The following is a 27,371-nucleotide window of genomic DNA, read 5'->3' as shown; positions in this document are numbered from 1 at the left end:
TTTCATGAGTAAGTAGCATACAGTATTTTTTTCCTCCTCTATATTTCAATTCACAATTATTATTTCTCTAAAATTATCATGAGTAAGATGAAATCCCTCAAAATAACAATTTGATACAAATATAAAATAAAATCCCTCTTGCTACTTAGGTATGATTTCATAAATCAAAATTATGCTACAAATATGAATTTTGCAAAAGTTTTATGGTGATCTTTCCCTTTCAGGTTATGGAGACATGTGCTTATCGCAGACTCAGAAGAGTTCTGCAAGCTTGTATTGTGAACACTATTCGCAAAGCTTTTCCTTAAAAAGAAACATTGGCAATATTATTGAGAACAAGAGGCTCATGGGCCTTAATGGTCACCTGAGTTTTGATATATTTTAGCATATTTGCCCCCTGTGACCTTGTCAATTCATTCATTTTAAGTACAACATTTTAATGAGAAGTTTAAGCATGAAGCACGACGACGGACGAAGCATGGTGACTATCATGTAACCCTTCTCAATTCTTAGGGATGTGGACAGACCCGGGCCCATTTTTACATGAGGATTGTGACATGAGGATTGTGTTTATCTCTTGATGCCCAACAATGCTATATGACATGGATATGGGGTGGGGCTCTCAACAGTTTCAAAAATACAAGAAGCCCAATGGGCCTGTATCGCTCACCTGGCTTTACAGTAACTTTAAAGTTGATTAAGTTCATTTCTACAAATACTTTGCTGATTATCAATTTATTCAAATATCAGAGTAAGCTAGGTTTATTCAGGTCAATAAATTTTCTAGTCCATCATTCCAGCATACTCTTGGTCTAATATCAGGTCTGGGTGACTCTTGGCTATCGCAAAATCTTTGTTTAAAGACTCTATTTCACCCCTGTGACCTTCAATTAGGTCAAGGTAATTCATTTGAACAAAACTTGTTAACCCTTCACCCAAGCATGCTACAGGCCCAATGCCAAATCCCTTGGCCTCTTGGTTATTGAGAAGTTGACCTTTGTGACCATTGAATAAAGATCAAGGTCATTCATTTGAACAAACTTGGTAGCCATTCACCCAATTCAAGGATGCTACAGGCCTAATAACAAGTCCTCGGGCCTCTCGGTTATTGAGAAGAAGTCATTTGAAATTTCTAGCCTATTTGACCTATGTTCATTTGAACAAATAGGCAGCCCTTCACCCCAGGATGCTACAGGCCGTATATAAAGTCCCTGGGCCCCTTGGTTATTGAGAAGAAGCTATTTGAAGATTATAGCCTATTCGACCTTTGTGATCTTGAATGAAAGTCAAGGTCATTCATTTGAACAAACTTGGTAGCCCTTCACTCCATGATGCTACAGACGTAATATCAAGTCCCTGGGCCTTTTGTTTATGAAGAAGTTGTTTAAAATGGGGGGGGGGGGGGGGGGGGGGGGGGCAAATTGGGTTGAAATCCATTTGTAACTTTATGACAAGTAGCGATTTAAAGGCATTACCTCTATTTCCCGTACAGGGCCCTGCCCCTCTGGTCCCTGGGGAGTCAAGAGTTGTCATTTATGCAAAATCTGTTCCCCTTCCCCCAAGGATCTTTCTTACCTGGTTAAAATGCAGTCGATAAAAGGGGTGCTAAACTAGATGGAATTTAGGATCTTTTCGACAGATGACATTCTCAACCATTGGGATTTAAGCGAATCATTACTTACATGAATTTTGTTTTTCATTACTAAATCAGACGTATTAAACATTCAAAATGGATAATGTTGTGAAATTCAAGAACTTTTCAGGGCCTTTTAGCTGATTTCAAGGAGTTTCAAGGCCCAAAATCATTTTCAAGGGATTTTCAAGCACACCCTCTAAATTCAAGTACTTTTCAAGGCTGTGTGAACCATGAAGAAGTCGTTTGAAGATTTTAGCCTATTTGACCCATGTGAGCTTGAATGAAGGTCAAGGTCATTCATTTGAGCAAACTTGATAGCCCTTCACCCCAGCATGCTACAGGCCTAATATCAAGTCTCTGGACCTCTTGCAATTGGTTATTGAAGAGAAGTTGTTTGAAGATTTTAGCCTATTTGACCAGTGACCTTGAAAGTAGGTCAAGTTCATCCATTTCGACAAACTTGGTAGGGCTTTATTCAAGAATGCTACAGGCCCAATATCAATACCCTGGCACTTCTGGTTATTAAAAAGAAATCGTTTGAATAAAAAGTTTACGCACAGCAATGGACGAAGCAGCTCGATCATGGTTGATTAAACGCTTGCAATTGGCTTCATATACTGCCTTTGATATCAAGTGCATAAACGACCTCTATTTGATAGTAAAGATAGACAGTTAACAGACATGGCAATATCTCAGACAGAAAAAGTGAAAACAATTATACACTGGCAAAGTTATCAACTGAGTATCTGATGTGACAGATTACTTATTGAAATGTTAACTACATTTAAACTTGATCTCTAGTTAATTAGCACAAGGAAATGAATTTACAATAATGACCATATAGACCGAAGGCCTGGCTTCAATAATCACTGTATCAACACCCGCCATTGAATGATCTTTATAGGTTCCATGTCAGATTGATCTTCTCTCTGATTTTCCCTTCATCTTACTAATCTGTGTAAATTGAGAAAAATCCCTCCAGTACTTTTCAAACAAGGGGAACTTATATATGAAATTTGAGATTTAGTGATAATGGATGTCTGTCGACCATGTTGTTTTCAAATTCCCCGGGTCCCAAAATGCAATACAACAGACCAAGGGGAACCTACATATGAAATTTGAGAAAGTGTAAAAATCCAAGATAGCTGCCTGTTGGACATGTTGTTTTCTGAATGGTCTCAAAATGCAATATGCATAACTAGGCACCAAGAGGAGCATACCTGGTACATATGAAATTTGAGAAAGATCCATTCAGTACTTTCTGAGAAATAGTGATAACAAACTTCAATTGTCAAAATCCAAGATGTCTGCCTGTTGCATGGCCATGTTGTTTTCCAATTGGTTTCAAAATGCAATATGCATAACAGGGCACCAAGGGCAACCGACATATGAAATTTGAGAAAGATCCCTTTAGCACTTTCTGAGAAATAGCGATAACTGGTTGGGATACCAACAATTTCAAAAAGTATAATCACTAAACTAAATCCCTAGAGGTGAGGAAAGATACATCATAATTGTGTTTATCTCTTTATGCCCAACAATGCTATATATGGTTATGTGATGGGAATCTCAAGGGTTTCAACTAGAAGCAATCAAAAGGATTTAGCTTAATATCCACTATTGGGCCCTGCCCCTCCTGTCCCCAGGGAGCCACACCCTCCATTTGATCCCCTATGCCCAATAATGCTACAGACTAAATTTCATCAAAATCCATTCAAGTGTTCAGGACTAGTAGGGATTGAAAGGAAATGTTGACGGACACCGAACGCTGGACGACAGACGAACGTTCTAAAATCACCAGTCGTTAGTCACATTTGAGACAGCAGGTTGTCATTATATATTAGAATATTTGTCACGAGGAATCTTAAAATCATTATAGATAGGCGGTCGTTATATACAGGCGGTTGTTATAGCAGGTATAACTGTAATAATCTATTTGAAATATCAAAATGGGGTGTCACTTGTAATTGAGTGACTTTAATATTACACAATAAAGTCATCTTATATTGCTTACTTTTGCTTTCCATCATTTCACAAAAGCACCACAGACAGTATGGTTTCTTAGCATCGCACACAGGTAGGCCCATGTCTGGAACAGCACCGTCTTTTAGTATGGTTTCTTAGCATCGCACACAGGTAGGCCCATGTCTGGAACAGCACCGTCTTTTAGTATGGTTTCTTAGCATCGCACACAGGTAGGCCCATGTCTGGAACAGCACCGTGTTTTAGCTTGGTTTCTTAGCATCGCACACAGGTAGCTAGATATATAGGCCCATGTCTGGAACAGCACCATGTTTTAGTATGGTTTCTTAGCATCGCACACAGGTAGGCCCATGTCTGGAACAGCACCGTGTTTTAGTATGGTTTCTTAGCATCGCACACAGGTAGCTAGATATATAGGCCCATGTCTGGAACAGCACCGTGTTTTAGTATGGTTTCTTAGCATCGCACACAGGTAGCTAGATATATAGGCCCATGTCTGGAACAGCACCATGTTTTAGTATGGTTTCTTAGCATCGCACACAGGTTGGCCCATATCTGGAACAGCACCGTGTTTTAGTATGGTTTCTTAGCATCGCACACAGGTTGGCCCATGTCTGGAACAGCACCGTGTTTTAGCTTGGTTTTTCTGGAGAATTCCATTCCGAGGTTCATAAATGTTTCAGGGTGGTAATCAAACATGTCAATAGAAAAATGTTGACTATATAAAGTATGATGAACTGAAGCAGAAAAATCTGCTGGTCGACAAAAATGTTCCCCATCTTTTCCTCCGGGATGCATCCTTCAGGAATTTGAACAATTAAGAGCTGTTGGAGAACAGCATAGCTCGTCTCTCAAATGTTTGTCAATAAATAATTAAAATATATTAATTGGAATGGTTTCACAAATTGCATTAATAATATTTACATTGTTTACTTGATCAGATTATGTTTTGTGAATTCATGCAATTTTTAAAACCATACCAATTTATATATATATAAATTATTTATTGACAAACATTCGGGAGACAAGCTATGCTGTTGTAGATTAAATGAATATATTAAATACAAATGTAATTGCTTTTGGACGTTTTCTTCAATTTTTGACAAAATATTATCCTAATGAGAGTTGTCTCCCTTGAAAAATGTGGACCGGTATAAATTGTCTAATGTGAGCATTTTCACATTGTTTTATTTTCAGTTTCACCCCAAGATGGGATAGTGTAAGTCCATAGGGACTCTTTTACCAAATATCAGCACCCTAGTACAATAATAAAGTGATGTGTTAATAGCTTTCAACATTTGCACAAAAATTTAGAAAATGTGTTTTTTCCCCCAAAACATCTTTCAGTTTAACTCCGGCAAGGGATAGTTTAACCCCCACAGGGAACCTAATACCATGTATTGCTATGCTTTTCAACACTCACAACATCAACTTAACATAAAGTCCAAAGATTTAAAAACAAAAAAACAAAGATTTAAAAAGAAAAAATCCAATTTTTTAAAAGTTTTACTCCAGGAAGGGATTGTCTTCCTCCATAGGGACTCTATTGCCAAATATCAGCACCCTAGTACAATTATAAAGTGATGTATTAAAAACTCTTAACACTTGCACCAAAAACTTGAAGCAGAAATATTCTAAGTCCAAAAATTTGAAAATTCTGTTTTTTTTCCAAAAAAATCTTTTAATTTAACTCTAGCAGGGGATAGTTTAATCCCAGAGGGACTCTTTTGCCAATTATCAGCACCCTAGTACAATTATAATGTGATGTATTAATACGTTTCAACACTCGCACCAAAAACTTAACGCAGAAATATTTTAAGTCCAAAAATTTGAAAATTCTGGTTTTTCCCAAAAAAATCGTTTAGTTTAACTCTGGCAGGGGATAGTCTAACCCCAGAGGGACTCTATTGCCAGTTATCAGCACCCTAGTACAATTATAAAGTGATGTATTAATACCTTTCAACACTTGCACCAAAAACTTAACGCAGAAATATTTTAAGTCCAAAAATTTTCAAAAATCTTTTAGTTTAACTCCGGCAGGGGATAGTTTGACCCCCACAGGGACCATATTACCATAAATTACTATGCCTTTCAACAGGCCGGAGTGACGACATAAGCTCTCACTCTTCTTCGAAGAGACGAGCTAAAAATGAAATCCCACTGCCCTTCTTCAGACGATTAGAACAGCCAAAAGCAGCACAAAATAGCATATTCGATACATTTTAGTCCATTCATTTAAGAATATACCTGTACGTGTATCCAGTAAGTCAATCACGAAGTCTCATAAAAGTGTATCGGAACTTGTCCAGCGATCAGCTATGTAAACATGACATTTACTTGCAGACAATAATTGCATCACTTCCAGTTTATGGGTCAGAGAATATCGGAATAGGAAGGCCAGGAAATTTGACCTGGATATCAGTGGCACATTGACACATTTGTTACAACACGGAAGGTAATTTAATGTGCAAATAAAGCCAATCCCTGTCTATAATTGAATTAAAATTTTTGACTGCACAAATCCTTTAATAATGATACAACTATTTAAGGGAAAGGGGAACTTATCTTAAAGTGAGCCTTAACTCACTGTAATTTTTGAAATGGTGTAACATCATCTTGGGATTGTTTTATTCAAAAGGCTGATGCTTACAGGAATTAGGGTTTAGAAATTATGATTAACATTGTACATTTTCATTAAGTATTCATAGTTTAGTTGATTAGGGTAGTGACAGTTTTGAGAGAGTAGAATAGTTGGTACATGTAGGTAAATAAGTTAACGTAAGAGCTATATGACATTGCTATCAATTTGAAATACTCAAAGATTGAATTACTGAACTTAATAAAACTCTTAATTATGCATGAGTAGAGATCAAAGCCCTGAGGGAGGAAACAAGAGGCCCATGGGCCTTGACAGTCATCTGACTCTAAAGACCCTTCTACTATTGACTAGTATACATACTCAGTAGCAAGTATAGTAGTACTGTTGGCCACGATGGCCATCTTAAATTTTGGACCAACCAGAAAATAGCACTGCGTCAGGACCATCTCAAGATCATTGTAGCTAATTACATACAAGCAGACTGAGTTCAAAATAGGTCCTGTTGAGGAAAATCATGATTGTGCAATCATGTTACAAAACAGTTACCCTCACTGCCATGTCAAAGTTTTTTACCAGGCTGAACAATAATAACACTCTGCTGGCTTCCCTTCCTTAACACCCTCAATAATTCCAGCTCAATGGGACCAGTGGAAATGAAGAAGCTTAAATTTTTTTTTTTAAGATTGTGGCCATCTTTGATTTTGGACAGATCCAAAAAATAACAGCACTTGGTCAGGACCATCTCAAGATCATTTCTAATATGCTCGAGCTGTATCCCACTGATGGAACTTGAGAAGAAGTGTAAAATAGGGTATTGTTCAAGAAAACCGTGATTGCACAGTGCAATCATGTGAAGAAAAGGCCACCATGGCTGCCATGTTAAAAATTTTGCCAGGCTGAAAATAGCAACACCTGGAAATTGGTGAGGATGTTAAGGAAAGGGACCTCCTTAACATCCTCACCAATTCCCAGGTCAATGGCACCTGTGGAACAGGAGAAGAAGTTTAAACAATAATTTTACCTATTCCAGTGTCTCCGAAACTGCCTGTCATTTTGCATTCTGTATTAGAACATGGACAAGACTCCTTGGCTTTACTTTTCCCTTTAAACTGTTTATCAATGAGGAAGTGTGATGATGTACAGAGTTTCCCGAATAAGTGATTCGTCAGAATGATGGTGATGTCTGTTTCACCCAGGTTTCCTAAAACTCCAAAAGGAGCTTTTGTCTCTGCAATGAAACAAAATAATATTGTAATAATTAGACATTTTTATTGGTTTGTAAGTGCATTCCGGAATGTTGATGATAATTGATTATCCGATGTTATTTTAAGGAATTTGATTTACTTTAAACAGGCCGCGGTTGCATTATATTAAAGTTGTGATGAATAGTGAAGAATTATGATTTTAAACCTCATTTAAATTGACATACTATAGCTATGATCAAGTTTAATTTTCAGCTTGATTAATCCATGATGTCCGTCATGTTTCTTGATAAACCACATTGTGACTCCCTATATAACCGTATTTGACCTAATAAGGGCGTCTGCCCTAATAAGGGCGCCCCTACCTTTTTTCAAGGAACTAAATCTTTGACTGAGTGTCAAAATACACAAAATGGTGTCAAAATGGTGTTCAAAAGTAATAATTCATGTGAAATATTTTGCTACTTTATGTGTTCAATTTTCTTCAGCAAATTAAGTAGCTCCATGGAACACATGTTTTTGCCACATTTTGTGTATTCCTACAGGCTATAGATGACATGTCAGTGCAAAGAGTACCCAAAACTAAACACACATACAAATAATAACTTACCATCTTTATTTGAAGATAAAGTAAAGACTTCATTCTTGTTGATAAATAACTTTTGTTCAGAACAGAAAGCTAGTAAAAGACATTGTAAATCAATTATTAGGTCAAAGAAAACGATGTCTGATATGATCTGGGAAATCACCTGTTTCTATAAATAGAACACAAAAGAGTTCCATTTGAACATAAATGGTGGAACACACATTCTCTGGTCAAAAGATCAGCTGGCATGGTTTACAAGTTTACAGGAGTATTCAAGTGATGTTTAAGCTTAATATATATGATAATGAATATAGATATCTTCATCTGGAATATTTTTATGACTGAATATTTTACCGTTTCCACAACCTTGGGTATTCTGCTATAAGGTATAGTCTGTTTCATAAAACTTCAGAATAACTAATCTTAATAAGGGCGCCCCCACTGTCAATTACCCGCGCCCTTATTAGGTCAAATACGGTATAAATAATTATATAAGATTCCTGTTAATTACTATCCCAGTTTATTTTGGTTACTAATTTAAGTTTTTAAATTGTACTCAATTTACTGCTTTTTTCCTCTGCGTGTAATAGCTGATCTGTATCCTAATTAGAATTTTGTTAGAAGAAACTCGTCTTGGAAATTTAATTTGTTTCCGATGAATTGGCCCATGTACCTTATCTGTTCAAGTCACCAAATTCATTTCCCACGAATTTATTGGTAAATCTTAATTAACACTTAAAATGAACTGAAGTGAAAGAAATAAAAAATATCTAAATAAAAATATTGTGATCATTATTTAGTGGAACATTAAAGTTTCATCATAAATAATTCCTAAGATTCGCTAACCTAAAGCATAAGTAATTGAAATCAAATTATTTTAAAATTCACATTTCGTTTTTAGTATAAACTTAAAACTGATCACAAGATCGTTTGGAAGCTTTGCAGTACTGACTCTTTCAAATGCACATATGCTTTGATTTGAGCAAAGATGGCGACCTGAAGCTGTGTGGCAGTTTGGACTGGAATTAAATTGCGTATATTTCGACAAGTAAACATCGTACAATGTTCCTGTGTGGTCAGATCATCTAATTTTGTCATTATGTATTCAGAACAGTTGTTGTTTAATTGCTACAGTCATTAAAGCGACTATTCGGGGAAATAAACTTAGTCTAGATACATTATTTGGTCTTCCAAAAGTTCTATCACAGCAACGCGATGGTCAAGTTCTGCTTGCATTGTCCAGTTCTGACCAATTTAATTTGGGAAAAGCCCCGTCTTAATATAACATATACCTATTTTTATAAGTCACGTGGTATTTCGAAAACGAGGCAGTGAGAAAACATCAACAGAAACACGTGAATTTTTAGAGATGTCCGATTCATCAAGCAGTCAAAGCAGTAACACGGTACGTAAATACTTCATTAACATGTCAAATATGATGCATGTGTGGGATTTATACCTAAGGATTTTTTTCATATGACTTAATACATGCAATAACAACAATAAAAACTGAAATCGGTGTCAATCGGCGTCCGATGCCGAGATGGGGGCCAATGTGGGGTAATCTTTATGTCATCATCACCGGTGATATCGCGATCAATTCATTTAGGCTAGAATAATAGTTGTTTAGGCTTATATATATATATATTAGCGAAGCAATCATGACATAGTGTTATTGATTTAACAGGATATGAGTAGATGAGGTGAATGCTTACAGTAATGACTTGTTTCAACTACAAATATGTTATACATGTGTACATGCATATAACGTCAACTCAAATAGGCTATTGACAAAGCCTCTTAGCTCCACGATTCTTACTTCCATGATGTGTTATCCTCATCAGTTTGAACAACTTCATGTAATGAATTGCCAATTCAACCCTCGAGCTCCCTGTTTCGGACGGAGTTTCTGATTTTGGACCACTCAATTTACTATCATCAATAATAAAGCTAAACTATTTGTATAATTAAAGATATATTGATTCTTTATGAAAGGAAAAACTCAAAATATTCCATTTTATATGGTTATTTTATTTGTCTCTGTATGTTGAATACATTTCAATTATGTTTGATTTTGAATAATGAGTTCCCCCATGGAAAGTTGTAATAGTTTGCATGGTACTGCTGTAATTGTATGACATTATTTAAATTTTGCACTTGAAGAATTTTTTTGATACCAAAGTCTTACCCCTCATCATGACCATTTAAGGAATGCTGCTGTCAGTGATCACCAAACATAATCAATATACCAAATGGAGCATAGCTAAACTAATCATATTTTCATACCAGGCTTATGTGATCTTATAAACTAAAGTGTATGATCATGAGAATACCTATTTTTGTTTGCTGAACATGCAAGTTTCTTTAGTTTTCCACTGTTACACATATATACATGAATGAGTACGTATATATATATATATATATACAAATGTATTTATATTTTGTCTTCGATATTCATAGCAAGATACAATTCATCACCGTGAACTTTTCTGTTGCATTGCATTGTAAACTATTTCCTTCAGTTTTGCTCTTACAATAATTTCTTGCTTTTTCATCAGATAGATTATGAATATGCACAAGTCCATACATCCCCGAGGAGGAGGAGGGGAGGAACCCGTGGACGGCCAAGGGGTCGAGGAAGGGGTCTCGGGGCAGACAGCAGTCCAAGGATGGAGAGAGGGCGAGGGAGGGGAAGAGGTGGAGGAAGGGGGCGAAGGGGTGCACATGGTACAGTAGCTGTGCTGCAGCAGGAGGATCGGGCCAGGGTACTGACATTGCAACAGCAAAGGAGAAGGGAAACGGAGGTTTGTATTTTATACATATTATATATACAGTAGTTTTGTCCCGTATGATAAAAATCTACATGAACCTTGAGCTCCAATCATATGAAGTCAATAATCATAATTTTTAGTAATATTAGTGGTGTGACTTTTTGTATGTCACTTTACTGTTTTATGAATGTTATCCACAATTTACTTCATCATTCAAATTATTTGGACTGGTTGATAATCACTCCAAATTTCAGCTTGGATAAGGATATGCTTTGACCAATTAATGAATTAATTACAAAATACAGTATTATTTCTGTTCATATCTTTTTTATTTTGATATTACTTTGCTATGTACACAGACAAAAAGAACAGCAGACAATTTACCAAAGCATTAAGGAGACAATTTATACTATTACTCACTGAAAATGTTACATTTTTACCAAAAATGCACACACCCTCACACACACATCAGACATACTTCCCACTTGTGTATGAACACCTATTTTTTAACAGACCATGTGAATTGTATGGTTATAAGACCTCTTTCTCTAAGTAGGTATCATGCAGTTCACAGAATATTGAAAAAATATGCACTCCATTTTTTGTAATGCAACTAGACACTTGATTACACATTCATCCGAATGAACCATCCATGAACAGTGTTATTATAAGTAACAACTACACACACTGTTTGTATACACGTGCACCTCAAACACATTCTCACAAGTGAACACTTTGTATATACACTGATAATTGAACACTTCCTACACACAGTTATAATTGAACACTTCCTACACACACACTGTTGAAAGAACACCTGCACACACTGTCAAGTTAACACTCTCAAACACACACTAGTATTGAAATGTAAACACCTGCAATACACCATTAATTGAACACCTCCTACATGCTCTGAAATTTGACATTTACACCATACTTACTTCTACAAACAATTATCAAAAAACATACATCCCTTACATAAAACATTAGTAGAAAAAGTTGGGATGGAAAATGGATGATAAGTTATATCAGTGCATTATGATTTATCAACTCCAAAAATAAGGAAAACCAATTATTGTTTTATACATTAGAATACTACAGTACTCCCACCCACATGGATTTGTTCTATAATTATTGTTTTATGTATTAGGATTTAATCAGAAGGATGGACCCACAGCCACTGAGAAATTTAGTTCTTCAGCTAGTGGATCGTCAGCCAGGCCTAGTTTTTGACCTTTGTGAAAATGCAAGTGAACCAGAGGATCCACACGATCCAGGACTAGTACCAAATGATGCTCCTCCAAGTTGGTGTCGTTGTTTGAAATGCCAAGAAATGCCAAGAAATGCCAACAGACTTGGAGAGAAAATGTTGCGGCTGCTTGTCCAACAATTATGTATCTAGGAGACAAGTAAGTATCTTTATATCATGTATTATACATGTTATCCCTCTTATTGCTATATAACAGTTTAGTAATAATGTTTTATTACTGCTTCACATGCGTGACATACTGAAGTTTTTGATAAGACAGTTTTCCTCAAAATACAACTTGCAACTGCTAGTAATCACAATTTTATTGTCATTGAATGAATACATTCTGAGGTTTTGCATTCATTGTTGCATTTGTTTCTACAGCAAATGGAGACACTGGTCCTGGACCCACAGGTGTTAGCCCTTGGCAATGCCTACCACAGGGATATGCTAGGGCGAAGGGGCGTACAGGGTGAGGACAATAACAAGGCCATGAGGCACAGTGCCTACAGAAATTTCACCCTTTGGCGACATGGACGCTTGGGACAAGGTGTGAGGCGGGTTATACCAAGTTGTGTAATTTGGAAAATAAGGACAGTTTTCCCTTCAAGGACAGGGACCTACGTTGGATTCCTCCCACATCGACTGGCATAGACTGTAATAATCTAGAAACAGAGCTTGCTCTGGTTTATGGCATATGCTTTTGCATTTCGTCTGTCGTCTGGTATCGTTGATACGAAATAATTGATATCCTCCCAACAACCACGAGACCCAAGGTGATGTCACTTGACCAGTAACATACTTATATGAATAGGCATCAATCAAATTCGGGATTTAACATGTATTTCGTAAATCAGTGAACATGTAGTTTATTAATCATGACCTCTTGTACTAACATCTTTGTAACGGAAATTATTCTAGTGTTCATTTAGTTTCATAATTTTGTAATGTAAATGTTTGAAATTTCATTATTCACAATTCCAGGTATACAATGTATTCTGGTATGATGATAGAAGTTCAGTCATGGAACCTGGATTTCTTCTTAAGGACCAGTTCCTTTGTTGGAAGGGGGGATATCTCAGCCAAGGTCCTTTTTATAAGTCTTGGATCACCTTTCTCCAAGGGAAACCTTGATGGGATTGGTCCCACATGGTGTTCTAAGGCAAATAGTACCTTTCTCAGGAGGTCAGGAATGTGTTGGTATGTTTTCCGTTCTTTTACTGGAACAGCACTCCAATTTTTGTTTCTTTTGGAATACTTCCTTACATACCTGAGGAGAAAAAAATACATTATTGTGCCGTTTTTCTATCGTTTGTCTCGCATCAAAAATATGAATAATTTCCCACACAGCTCTAAGGTATATGGATAAGATCTAAGATAAGATTATTTGTGTTAGGTTGAACCAACTCAGCCTCTAGGAACTACTCCATATAAGAAAAAGGAAAAAAAAAAAGGGGGGGGGGGGATCTCATATCCGGCTTAGTAACATCTCTTATCAAATAGCGAAATTGCAAACAATTACTTACATAGGCTTTCCTGACTTGTCCTTGGCATGTTTACGGTCTTTGTGCATTTGGTAGTCAATGACTGCCAACTGGTTGCGCGCCTTATACATTGGATAGCTGTACAAGAAAAATAAATTGACAGTTAAAGTATATTTCCATTACATTTCTAATTCAGATGGCGTCATTTTTTACCTTAAATATGCTCTTTTCAATAACCAAGAGGCCCTTGGACTTGATAATAGGCCTGTAGCATGCTGGGGTGAAGTGCTTCCAAGTTTTTTTTTGTTTTTTTTTTATCTTCATTGGTATGACCTTGACCTTTAATAAAGGTCACATGGCCATGGATCTTACATGAATAAAGCTAACTAGCTTCCTCTGATAATAAGGAAGTGGTAATCAGCATTAATTAGAGGACTGTCTATAAATGACTTAGATTACCATGAAAGTTGTTTTAGGAGCAGATAAGTGATTCAGGCCCATTAGACCTATTATATAGGTTATATAAATTAAAATATGCATCTTGGAAAGAAATGAAAAAAATTCCACTGTTTTGACACTATTTCTTTTGATGTTATATAACCTAATGCATTATCAGAATATCAGTAATGAATAAAATGAATGTAAAGTATGATTGCTAAAAAGTACCTGTAAGCAAATCTCTTTGCAGCATACATCAAAATGTTTTCATGAAAATTTTCGAGCTCGCCAGTGTGCCTACAAGAAAAATCACATAGCTTATTGATCTATTTAGTCATTGAAACTGCGTCAAAACTAAGAAACACTAACGCTTTTGTACCTTTTTTTGTCAATATCAATTGCTTTGAAAAGATATGGGTACCGGTATATAATGATGAGTGAATCATTTCTTTGTGCTATTTAGAAATGGTCTTCCATCTGTGGTGATATCCTATAATGAATGGCATGGTATGCTGCATGTTGTATTATTATAAGTAACTGAAATTGTTATGACACAAATACCTATATAAAATATACATGCAACACTTGCTAAAAAGGACAATAAAGTTGATTCAGATTGTACTGGTAAACTGTGCATCAATAAATACAATGTAAATATGAATTATTGTGTTATTCCTTTCTATTTTCCTTTTATTATTTTTTTTTTTTCAAAGTTACATAAAGACGGTTGTGTCTAACCAGAAAATCCCAATTAGTATTCAACAAATTGCTTAGTACCTGAAGTTCACATAATACTTCAGTGTATGAAGAAAGCGTGTGTCATACACAAGTTTCTCCAATGCCTGGTGGGCATCACTTTCTGCATCAAGCCACTTTGTCTCCTCATCAGGTCCTGGTTCAGGCAAAGGGGCATGCTCGCATTCTGCTGGTCCAGCTCCATCTCCAACTAGCCACTCATGTCTGTTTGTTACATGGTGTAGAATTCCTCTCCATCTTGACTGAAAGTAGATTTTGTTTTATTATTATTCATATCAAGACAGATATCTTGCCTAGCAGTATACAATTATTTCATTATTCATACATGACCTTCTACTACATCATTTTGATGCAAGGGAAGAAGGCTAAAACACGTGACATGGTCCACAAAGCCCTATATGGAAATCTTGATGAAGTTTTATAAGAAGGAATTCTTCAAATTTCTTGCTTGCAAAACAGAATTTGTAGAAGAAATATTACATCATGAAATATACCTCTCTGATAAAGTGTCATCAATACACTATATATTATACAACTACGACTACTCTTACGGTACATCATTTTGTAAAATCACACTTACTAACAGTGCCGACTCGTCACCCTGAGCTTTTCTAGAACAGTACCAGAAATGATTGACTAGATCCTGGACCCACGGCCTCAGCTCCTTATTTCTGGCCTCTGATGCAATCTATCGAAATAAAAGACGAAGTAAGAGCAATGGACAAATTCATATACAATGCATCAAATATATCAGTAATTTTGTGGTGAAAAAAAAAGGCTAGAGTGCCTGTATCACTCATCTGTATATTTCACTAAATATGTCAATTTATTATACTGACTATTTATTTGAATTATATTACAGAGCCACTTCTCCAGAATGATAGAACATTGATTTGAATGGTAAAAATTCATAAAGTCTTGTATACCATATATAGTCAAATTGACATTATTCTACGCAGTCTGCCTCCGGGGGGTCTCAGGTGAGCTGACATTACTGTCACAAGAGACCCTGAGGAAAGGGTGAAAAACTGACAGCTGTCAGTTTCTTCCCAAGATTTTTAGCTCCATGCCATGTATCATAAGAGTGCTTCATATCTGGGTAAGTTTGCTCTGTAACATAAATGTTTGGAGTAAGGATTAGGTATGATGCAAAAACGAATCAAACCATTTCAAGACTAGTCATTCATCATTTGGAACCAAGAAATTTACTTTATTTTGTTATTTGTCTATTAAACTGCTTTCAAAAAAATTCCCGTTCATGGCAGTTTTTGTAAATATGCAATTGTTTATCTTATCTGGTAAAGATACAATACCAATGTAAACTTACTCAAAAAGTATGCTATTTGCACATGCGCATCTGTGCATACTTCTTTAATGTTGGCGCCGCCATTGATAATGAACTTCATTGCTCTTATGAGGCCTTCCTTTTCCATCAGAGTTGACTTCAGTTGGGTCATGCGCTTATCGATGATTTCACATGCAACAATATCCTTAGACTCATACTCCAGGAATGTGTATGTGCAGAACATTGCGGAATGTCCAGGACTATCATTTCTCCCATCACCTAACAATGTAATGATATCATACATGAAAGAGCTACACCTCAACCCAATTATCTTTCATGATCAAAATATGGGTAGAGCTTTGAACGCAACTTTGATCTGTTTTGTTTTTATGTTTAATGGACAAAAAAACTGTTAAAATAACTACAGTTTGGTGGCATGCATACTTTTATAATCCCTAAAAGCAACCATCAACTATAATTTTTTCCTTGAATAAATCATCAAATCAGCACCTACATTCTAGATAATGATAATAACATTTATGTATATTTACAATTGTAATGTGCCTCTCATCCCATAATGTTATTCATGTACCAATTACATTTCTAATAACCTAGAGCCTTAATACACCTACCGGCAATGACAATGTCTTTTCCTTGATATTTCGCCAAAGTTCTCTGCATCATCTCTTCATAGTATGAATTGATGACAGGGGCTGTGAATACTCGCTGTACTCTCTGATGAGATGTAAGGCCAATCATTGCTAAGTTCATGAACTTCGCTAGAAGGGCAACTTTAGCGTAATTGTTTCCACTCATCAAAATGGCTGCAGATACGAGGAAGTTGCCTACATACACCCTCTTAATTCTGGGTTGAGAGTCCCATGTATGGATCTGATGGCCATTGGAACATTTCTGAAATTATAAAAACAAGCAATAAAGCAAGTTATAATGTATATTTGCTAAGTTGAGCTTGCCCCTATCTATGAATATGGGATGAGAAATTTCAAAGTAGTAGCACAAAATTGTGCTGTAATCTTATCTCATTTTCCTAATAAAATATTTACCAAGGTACCCAGCAAAACTCAAAATCTGTTCCCCTTCCGCAAGGATCTTTCAGGCAAAATTGTATAATGTACTAGTTTGGGCTGTTAAATCCATAATATACTTGTGATGTGAAGGAGATGTGGGAGGTGTATTTCAGTAACTGACACAAATATCAACAAATTTGCTTAAAACTAAATGACGGGTCAAATACCTGAAGTGCTTATCTAAATTGATTGCCAGTTAGACATGTTCTGCAGAGTAATGCCACCGAAGTGGGGAATACACATTCCACAAATGAAGACTTCATTTATAAAATAAACCTACCCATTTCAATTGTACTGCACATCCAACATATCTGCACTGGACAGTGATATTTGCACCACATGCTTTTCTTTGACAAGTTGTGGGTATTCGAAGTGAGGCCAGTTCCACCAGGGCACTTTGGAAGCATATCGATTTCCTTTCTTCCACAGGATCATGTTGAGTGTCTGTTTCCACAGTGTCTCCTTCATCCTCTGTAAGCTCATCATCAACATCAACCTCTTCCATTTCAATGGGATCTTCAGCCATTGGCAAGTGTTCATGGTGATGTGTCTGAGGTATACTGGATAATAAAAGACAATGTAAATTCATTAAACAAGAGGCCCAAAGAGCCTGTATCGCTCACCTGGCTATACAGCAACTTTGAAGTTATCTCAGTTATTTCTGCAGATACTATGAAGATTACAACTTTATCAAAATATCAAAGTAGGCTAGGTTTATCAATGTCAATTAACTTTCTAGTCCTTCATTCCTGCATACTATAGCCTAATATTAGGTCTCAGAGCCTCTGTTATTGAGAAACCATTTCTTTTTTAAGATTAAGCCTATTTCACCCAAATTACATATAAATGAATGTCAAGGTCATTCATTTTGAACAAACTTGGTGGCCTTTTACACCAGCATGCTACAGGCCTGATATCAAGTCCCTGTGCCTCTTGGTTATTGAGAAGAAGTTGTTTCAAGTAAAAAGTTGACGTCGGACGGCCAGTCAGAAAGACAGACGTCGGACGCCGCACCAGTAGTCCTCCACAGCAGCATATTACAGACACAATATCAGATTTATAACAATATATTTCTTGGTTATTGACAAAAATGTCCTTTTAGTTTACAATTGAGGATGTTAGACCTGTGTGACCTTGAATGACATTGACAGCAAGGTCATCCGTTTACAATCTGTCTAGATTCCCACTGCCCTGTGGTACACACCCTATATCAGATATTTTGAGTTCAATAGTTATTATGAAGAAATCAAAATTGTAGCTTGTTTTAAATTGGAAAGTACACTCATGACAACAAATGATAAGAATAGGTCACTCGACTTCAAATTACAAGTAGAACTAGAAGTAAAGAGACCAGCTACTGAGTTGCTCATTCAGTAAATGAAATCAATATGACAGCAACATTTATCTAGAAAGCACTGTGAGGCAATGTGGATGACTGATAGTGGACTTGGTGAGATATGATTTTTCCAATGACAGAAAAGTTTTAGTTTTTAGTAAATTACCATAATGACATTTCCAAATCCATGTCAAGATCTAGGTTGTATTCCTCCTCTTCCTCAATCTCACTATAACTTGGATTCTATGTTGGGTCCTCTTTGTACAACTCTTCCTCATTTTCATCATCTTCACTTTCTCCAATTAAAGTAACTCTGCAATAAATCCAAAGTAAAAGTGAACAGAACCCATTGGCATCTAAACATAAGTCATAATACATAGTAAAATATAAACTATGAAAATAGTCTTTTTGGCAGGTGATTTCATTATTTTGAAAGTCAAATGGAAGCAAAGTGTCTTATAGCAAGAGGGCCATAGGACCTGTATTAACCACTTTTGGCCCTGTCCCCCAGCCCCCTGTTGGGTCACTCAGCCCTACCATTTGTACAATGGGTACCAGCGGTTATAAAGACAGACTCGACAGTATGACATGAGTTCACCTTGGTCCTTTTCACCAGGTGAGCTAATAACCACGAACACACCTGAACAATTTTTCTTGGAAATACAATAAATATTTCAAACTTTACCATAGCAGGAGGAGTTCAATCCCACAAAACTATGATTCTAACAGAGAAATCCTCATTTAATAATTTAACAAGTAAAAAACAACAGTGTGTATAATAACATATTCTGCTTTTGAAATTTTTTTTTTCTCTTAATGTTGGACTTTTTTAGTGAAGTTCCAATAAGACATACTCTCCTTGGTAGAGCTGAGACCAAATAAGTAAGTTAAATTCTTGAGACAATAAATGTAATAGTCAGAATAACCTAAATCCTTTATATATGTTTAATGTCAAAATAAAGGTCACAGTTAACTAGTTTTGGCATATACTTCTCATCTGGGTAAAAGTAACGTTACCCAAGTTTATAGTTCCAATGACAAGTAGTGCTGGAGACAGACCAAACCAGATTGTGTGCAGGATGACAGGTGACAGAACATAATGTCCTGCGGGGATATTGGGCGTACCAATACCTCTTTACTATATACAAGTAAATGTATTATTATAGCAACAAGAACACACCATAAAAATAACACAACATACTTACTCAATAAATGAGGTGTCAGCCTCTTTAGCCTTCTGTTGGTAACGGGAAAGCAAGCTGGCATTAACGTTACTTTCAGAGTCTGATTGCAATGCGTCCACACCAGATAAATCAGACGAGTGTGATGACTGAGCTCTGAAATATGAAAATTATGAAAAATTACACAATTCTTTTAAAAGCAAATATATATTCTCGAAATGATGTATAAATCATGACATGCAGCAGCGAAGCATGTTTATAATTACAGAATATAAATTGAATATGTTTGACTGCTCACCCTACCATACAATATTGTGCTGGGTCTAACAGTTAAAAAATGTTGTAAAAAACAAAATGGTAAACATTTATGGAATTAAAATGTCATTTATGTGTGACCTGCTACAGTTTACCTCAACACAGAATGATAAACACTGAATTAAAAAAAATTAAGATACATCAATGCATATTTTGAGGGGTTATAAATCCAACATAGTTAGATCCAAGAACTTACTCTATATCTGAGACATCGGACATTTGTACAGGTCTATCTATATGTTCTTTATGGGCATGTGCAGGCGTAGATGTTACTGGTGTAGGGGTGCACAGATTTGATGGCGGTCCCATAGAAGTTCCAACTGGTGTGGAGATGTCTTCACCTGCAAGTTCTTGCGTCACTGAAGTGTACCTGAAAAATGTAAAAATAATAATGTACTGCTAAAGAATTATACAGTTATAATGACAATCTTTTCCCCACAAATCGTAATTTTTACCACATTTCAAAGAATGGAACAAAACGTAACTTGTATTTGAAGCCATACACCAATAATATTTGCAAATTGTTTATGAGTCAACTGTGTATCTAAAACATATAGGCCTATGCCTACATGTAATATGATAGTTGTCAGGTAATAAGTCCTGCTGAACTTTACACATACACCATTTTGTATTTAATAAAGAAAACAGTAAGCTTGATAGGTCTGACATTAATCATCAGCCATAAATCCATTTATAATTTTTCATAATTAAAAAAAATAATTGCAGAAATATTGCCTATAACTGCGAACGATAAAGAACCCATATAAATTACCCCTTACGGGGCCCCATAAAACGAAGGTGCAAGAATGCGTGTATCTCTTCATTCTCCAGATCATTTATATTTATTTTGCTTGAAACTAATAACTATTACACTCAAGCAACATACTTTATGTATTGTTTGCCAACAAAATTATGGAATTTACGAGTTACATGCGGCAATAGAACTGATCCTACGCAGGCTACGGGCTTACCACTTATCCAGAAGAATCCGTGCTGCATTCTCGTTTGTAGAGCAACCATTTTCTTCTTTAAATGACTTCCACCTAGTGTGTTGCTTCCCAAGTCGTACGACCGGGTTGTCCTGTGACCATTTCTGTTTACGGCGCTTTGTTGCCGAAGTCGTAACAGTTTTAGGCCGATATCTCTTGGCTTCGGAAGCCATGTTTCCGTCGCTTCTGTTTACGTTCTACAAACCTAGATTCTTGCGCATGCGCCCAAAGCGGGAAATTTGCATTTTATCTCGTCATTCGACAGTGAGAGGATTCCCCTGAAAATTATTATTTTTTAATTCTAGGGGTTACATATCGCCAAAAATAAGTCAGAATTTTTCATAAGAGAGTATTTTCTTTATTAATTTGCTGTTTTTTCAACTTTGACCTATTTCTTCCCCGAATAGTCGCTTTAACATAAAAATTCAGATAATTATATAAATACTTATCTAATTATTCTTAACACTTTCACTCTCTCAAAAACTAAAACAGATAAAATGTTCATATCTTAGTACATGATAGAGAACATCAACCTGATGATCCTGGACTGGTGCAATTTTATGTTCATAAGTTCAATGGTCAAGGTCACAGATCTATAAAAAGAACTTTTTTGAACGTTTTTTGAACGTTTTTTGAACGATCATAACTCCATAAGGGATCATTCTATTTCGTTCATGTTACAGTGTGTCATGTAGATCAGGGACAGAGCTAGCTTTTCTCCATGCCATCTTATCAGAAAATATATCGAGGTCATGACCTCACCAAGGGGTAAAGAAAATGCTGAAAAAAAATCTCCATCTGAGAACCGTTTTCATCCCAAACAAAAGTGTCTGATGCACTGAGACGGAATGTGAAAATGTTTTGATCATCACATAAAAAATGACCGAGATATGGCACTTTTTTGAATTTTTTTCCCGCCAAAATTCAACAAGAGGCCCAATGGGCCTGTATCGCTCACCTGGCTCTACAGCAACTTTGAAGTTGATTGAGGTCATTTCTACAGATACTATGCTGATTACCTCTTTATTCAAATATCATAGTAAGCTAGGTTTATTCATATTAATAAATTTTCTAGTCCTTCATTCCAGCATTTTATTGGCCTAATATCAGGTCTATGAGGCTCTTGGCCATCACAAAATTATTGTTTACAGATTTTAGCCGATTTCACCCCTGTGACCTTGAATGTAGGTCAAGGTCATTTATTTGAACAAAATTGGTAGCCCTTTACCCCAGCATGCTAAAAGCCTAATATCAAGTCCCTGGGCCTCTTGGTTATAAAGGAGAAGTCTTTTGAATATTATAGCCTATTTGACCCATGTGACCTTTAGCGAAGGTCAAGGTCATTTATTTGAACAAACTTTGTAGCCCTTCACCCCAGCATGCTACAGGCCCAAAATCAAGTCATTGGGTCTCTTGGTTATTGAGAATAAGTCGTTTGAAGATTATAGCCTATTTGACCCATGCGACCTTGAATGAAGGTCAAGGTCATTTATTTGAACGAACTTTGTAGCCCTTCACCCAAGCATGCTACAGACCAAATATCAAGTTCCTGGGTCTCTTGGTTATTTAGAAGAAGTTGTTTAAATTATTTTTAGCATATTTGACCCCTGTGACCTTGAATGAAAGTTAAGGTCATTCATTTGAACAAACTTGGTAGCCCTTCACCCCAGCATGCTACAGACCCAATATCAACTCCCTGGGACTCTTGGTTATTGAGGAGAAGTCGTTTAAAAAATTTAGCCTTTTTGACCCCTGTGACCTTGAATGAATGTCAATTTCATTCATTTGAACAAACTTGGGAGCCCTTCACCCCAGCATGCCTTTTAGTTATTGAGAAGAAATTGCTTGAAAGGAAAAGTTGACGCCGAACGATGGACGGACGACGGATGCCGAGCACGGCATAAATTAAATGGAAGTAATACCTACAACTTTAGTAATCATCGATTTACATTTTTCAGAGTGTGATTTTATGCACGCCGCACTCAACCGTGAAAAATTATTGTTTTGGGATATTTATTCGGAAATAAAGGTTTACTTTTATGATATTTTCGATTCCACACATCAAGTAAACCTAGTTTGTTGATACAAATATAAGTTTTAATTACAACAAGAGGCCCATGGGGCCTGTATCGCTCACCTGGTTGGATTTGACCAAATGTCAAAATAGTGTTCATGATCATGTTCAATTCGTTTTATTTGTCAACCTCAAACTATGCTATATATGCTTAAAGTATGGGGATCCCAACTGCTTTAAAGAAATAACGAAGTCCAGGCTCTCTAAGTTTACAACATGCATTCATAACTCCATGACTAGTAGCGATTTAAAGGAATTACCTTTATTTCCCCTATGGGGCCCCGACAACTAGGGGTGGATACAGGGTTTTCAATTAGGGGGCGTGCAAAATTGAAAGGGGGGGGGGGGGGGGGGGGGGGGGGGGGGGGGGGGGGGGGGGGGCGGGGGGGGGGGGGGGGGGGGGGGGGGGGGGGGGGGGGGGGGGGGGGGGGTGGGGGGAGTGTCCGCCGAGTAACTTCCAAAAAAAAAAAAAAAAAACAATCAGGTAAATGAAAAATCGCATGACCTTTGAACCCCATATGTAAATGAAGAATCTGGACAGAAAAATGGAAACTAGAAGATCGTTCAAAAGAAGTATAAGTATGAGACAGTCGGTAGAAGATACCGCTGAGCCTGTATATATATAAGTGTAACTGAGTCTGTTGTGACCCCTGCGAGATGATATTCATGAGTTCATGTGAATTTTCATGAATCATTCATGAACTTTCAAGAATACTGTAAGTTTTTGATTCATGAAAAAATGTTCATGAATATTCATCAAATACCTCTCATGAACTCTTCATGAACTTTTATGAATAATTTTACAAATTCATTAAGATTCATGATCGTTCATCATAGGCCTATGTGATTATATTTACCATTGTATGGCACTGCCACTATATAACCCTACCAATTCAGTTGCGAGTTCATCAGCCTATGAACTGCCAACAGGAAGTGATATCTGCTACTGGTAAGTGCGGGAAATTTGAATTTGAAAATTTCAAAACAAAAATCGCATGACAAATAAAAAATCGCAGATGGTAAATATAAGAATTGAACGGCTTTCAGTTGGCATTCATAGTCAATATGAATTCCAACTGGACAGAGCGCGCTTCATGGAATTTGCCTCTGTCCAGTTGGCATTCATATTGACAATGAATGCCAACTGAAAGCCATTCAATGCTTAAATGAACTATTCATGAACTTTCATGCATAGATGATATTCATCAAATTTCATTAAAATGAATGAAATAGTAAGAACAGTTGATAATGAATTTTGAAGAACTTTAATGAATGAGAATTGTATAAATGAAGGCACCTGTATTCAAGCACCCGTGATCTTACCTGCATTTTTCATCTCGAAAAGGTAGTGTAGAAGGGTGTCCAAGACGAGGCTTTCTTGTTCATTTACAGGCATCTCTTTTCTTTCCATGTATGTCATTAAAATATGCAATCCTTTTTTGAACAGGCACGCGAAAGAATGCTCGTCATCGTTTTCTGATATTCTACAGAAAGCTTTTGAAAAGGAAGACCCATCTATCGCGTTCGAATTCAATAAGGTTAGACGGTTAATCTTGATGAATGTAGAACAGCCCTGGTCAACAAAACTGCGCATTTCCATTGCCACGTCTTGGAGCAAATTTCTTGTAACAACTTTATGAATATGGCCCATTTCTGCAAAACAATTATCGACTCGACATTTGTCCTTCTTTTTCTTGAAAACTACCTGTGTATCACCACTTCCTTCGAATTCACGTTTCGTACTTCCAGCTGCCATGTTGCCTTTGTATCGGTTAGACGATTTACAGGATCGGGCAGAAACGGGCAGGATCGGAGTGTAAGGAAAATTGGTTTTCTGTTGGAGTTACCTCCCTTTTACATACAATTGTTTAGCGCTATTTTATCTCATTGATTATCGGATGATTGTTAATTAATGGTTGGATTGTATAGATAAAAAAATGATTCCTAAATATACATTGATTGATAAGAAAGATAATATACCATGTAAATGTGTTTGTATATAAAGATGATACAAGGTTTTGAGCGAAATGTGCAATATGCAAATGAATGGTACCACTGGCTCGCCGAATAGCCTGGCACATAAATAACCAGCTACCAAATGTGGACGGGAGAGAATATGCCGCTGAAAAGTGGGCGTGATCGCAGGGTTGCTCCATCCAAGAGGGTAAACTGGTATCCGATCTGTTTCTTTTATAATTACGTCGATGGTTTTGTGCTTTTATTTGTTTATTTAAAATGGGTTTTTTTTAAAGGAGTTATGTATTGATAATAATTACAATGTTGATTCCATATTACTTTCCAATTATTGAATGACGTTTTTATCTGTAAATATTGAATAAAATTTTATGAAACTTAAAAAAAGAAACTGACAGGTTTCAAACCCCGGTAGCTACGAAGACTGAGTAAGTGTTTGTGGAGAGACTGAGAAGTATGAAAGGCCGTTCATGTCAAAAACGAGATACATTTAACGCGTAAAACACATTTAACGCGTTAAACATAACATTTAACGCGTTAAAACTAGTTTTAACGCGTTAAGTCTTAACGCGTTAAATGTTTTCATGGAATTTTAACGCGTTAAATTTGTTACTTAGCTAGCATTTAACGTGATAAACAGCTTCATTCGTTGAACGCGTTAAAAGTCGTAGCTTTTGTTTTAACGCGTTAAAATGACTAAAATAACAGACCAATCGAATTCCCTGTATCTACTATGTATTTAAAGGACTAACAGTATGGCTGCCAGAGCCAGTTTTCTGGAGAGAATTGACTCTACCGTCAGCTATTGCTATCGTAATTATTGTTGTTATCTTTTAAATAATTTACTACTGTTTACTTTTATATTTAAATTCTAATCGTGTGTTTATATTTGCCAGTTGTAGGAATATTTACTGTCATCAATGTTGCCATGGCAGCCGACCAGATAGACGAACTATCGACAAGTACTTGTAGATTCTAGTAGGCTGATGGATGTTGGAGTGATAAATACAGTCTCTACATCTCGTTTTCTGTAAACTGCATTTATAACATGGTATATTGTGAGATGTTCTGTATTATCTCATCAATGTTCAAAGATGACAAAACTACCATATCCCAGAACAAAATGCCACCTTCGTGTCGGTGAGTGCATACACAACTCGGAACGTCAGTAAACAATGTGACGTCATCAGAATGTACCAGTTACAGTAATGTACAACAATGTATCTTACAGACCTTCATGAATACACAAATGACCAAAAGAATGAAGCACAGTGAAAGAGGAAAAAGAAATTGTTGATTCATTGCACAAATTGATTATTTTGATACGGTCTCTGTTTAAATCGGTTTTCAGATATATCAACGTTCTTTTTGACGTGTTGATATTCTGTCAACGCGTACTGTAATAGTCTGTCATTAAACTGTTTCCCTGAAGAACTTTCATCCGAATGCTGATGCAAGGGTGCAACTGATTGGTTAATCTGATAAAGTTTAACGCGTTAAGATTGATATTACCCATATAATAATTTTACAATTTTATTCAGTACAGGTTGTCGCCCCTTAATCCGAATATATACAATTTTGTCTCCGTCATTGTTGTGTAGCGTAAGTAATCGAAGCTAACAATATATCGTGTTGTTTTCGCGGTGTTGTGATTGGATCCATGATATCATCTTTTGCCTCGTATTATGATTATAAAACGTCCCGGTGTATAACAAAGAAAACTACAGAAAAGAAAAGACAAGAAAATTCAGTAGATGGGATATATATTATTTATTTATGCCTCATTTAATTGTTAATACATTCTGTACATATAGTATGTAATCATATTTCCAACTTTCAACTTCTTTTCTCTTCACAAATTTACAATGTACAAAAGCATATAGATATATTTACAACAATGTACTAAAGCATATACAAATCTGACTTTATTTTGGTGAATATGATACATTTCTTAACTGTATTTATACTTTTATAGTTAGACTGATATTAATATAAAATACTTTAAACACTTATTTAACAATTATTTCACAGTTCTACCGGTATTTACACTTTTCACTCTGAAAATAATATTACAAATAAACGTAGATATTTACATACAATAAACAAAGAAGAGATAAAAGAAGGACATAAATCAGCACAAATATATAATTTCCTTAATATCATATAATACTTACTAGATGTTTATGCAAATGAATTTTATTTAATTAAGACACTAAAAAAACAAAACTGAAACAGATCTTTCTTCTTAGCAATGTCCACAACACTACAAAGTTCTATACACATTTACACTTCTACTCGGGAAATCCCGGAGCACAAAGCATCCCTGAGGGGTATCTCGTAGTCATTCCACAGCTGCTCCACCTTCGTCTCGCGGAGACGGTTCTGTGTCCGGCGGTAACTGGTAAGGGGCTGTTCCTCCACCAAA

General features: G+C 36.2%; 3 protein-coding genes across 6 annotated transcripts in view; all 3 read right to left on the bottom strand.

Annotated features, from left to right (window-relative positions):
- LOC117337465 overlaps positions 1 to 24,752 on the bottom strand; it is a 40,676-nt gene extending 15,924 nt beyond the window's left edge. The window contains exons 1-3 of one of the 4 annotated variants that reach the window (XR_004534841.1): positions 24,296 to 24,752; positions 7,240 to 7,446; positions 3,651 to 4,233 (exon numbers count right to left, since the gene is read on the bottom strand). Coding sequence is in view for 2 of the 4 variants with exons in the window: in XM_033898454.1 (XP_033754345.1) it covers positions 7,240 to 7,446; positions 24,296 to 24,728 (640 nt within the window). In the remaining 2 variants the exon portion in view is untranslated. The remainder of the gene's footprint in view (positions 1 to 3,650; positions 4,234 to 7,239; positions 7,447 to 24,295) is intronic. The other 3 variants (XR_004534842.1, XM_033898454.1, XM_033898456.1) reach the window with 3 other exon arrangements.
- Positions 12,853 to 18,689, bottom strand: LOC117337464. The gene is made up of 10 exons (XM_033898453.1): positions 18,580 to 18,689; positions 17,358 to 17,637; positions 16,622 to 16,901; positions 16,032 to 16,268; positions 15,738 to 15,814; positions 15,285 to 15,392; positions 14,726 to 14,946; positions 14,177 to 14,245; positions 13,553 to 13,648; positions 12,853 to 13,296 (listed from the first exon to the last, which is right to left on the bottom strand). The coding sequence occupies exons 1-10, from the start codon at positions 18,600 to 18,602 to the stop codon at positions 13,044 to 13,046; spliced, it is 1,644 nt and encodes a 547-aa protein (XP_033754344.1). The 5' UTR covers positions 18,603 to 18,689; the 3' UTR covers positions 12,853 to 13,043.
- LOC117337466 lies at positions 20,073 to 21,263 on the bottom strand. Its single transcript, XM_033898457.1, has 2 exons — positions 20,881 to 21,263; positions 20,073 to 20,279 (listed from the first exon to the last, which is right to left on the bottom strand). Exons 1-2 carry the CDS (start codon positions 21,069 to 21,071, stop codon positions 20,102 to 20,104), a joined length of 369 nt encoding a protein of 122 aa, XP_033754348.1. The 5' UTR covers positions 21,072 to 21,263; the 3' UTR covers positions 20,073 to 20,101.
- Positions 24,753 to 27,371: the final 2,619 nt, after the last annotated feature.

Source organism: Pecten maximus, chromosome 11 (genome assembly GCF_902652985.1).
Source record: "Pecten maximus chromosome 11, xPecMax1.1, whole genome shotgun sequence".
Classification (NCBI taxonomy): Eukaryota; Metazoa; Mollusca; class Bivalvia; order Pectinida; family Pectinidae; genus Pecten; species Pecten maximus.
This window is presented reverse-complemented; position numbering and strand designations above follow the sequence as displayed.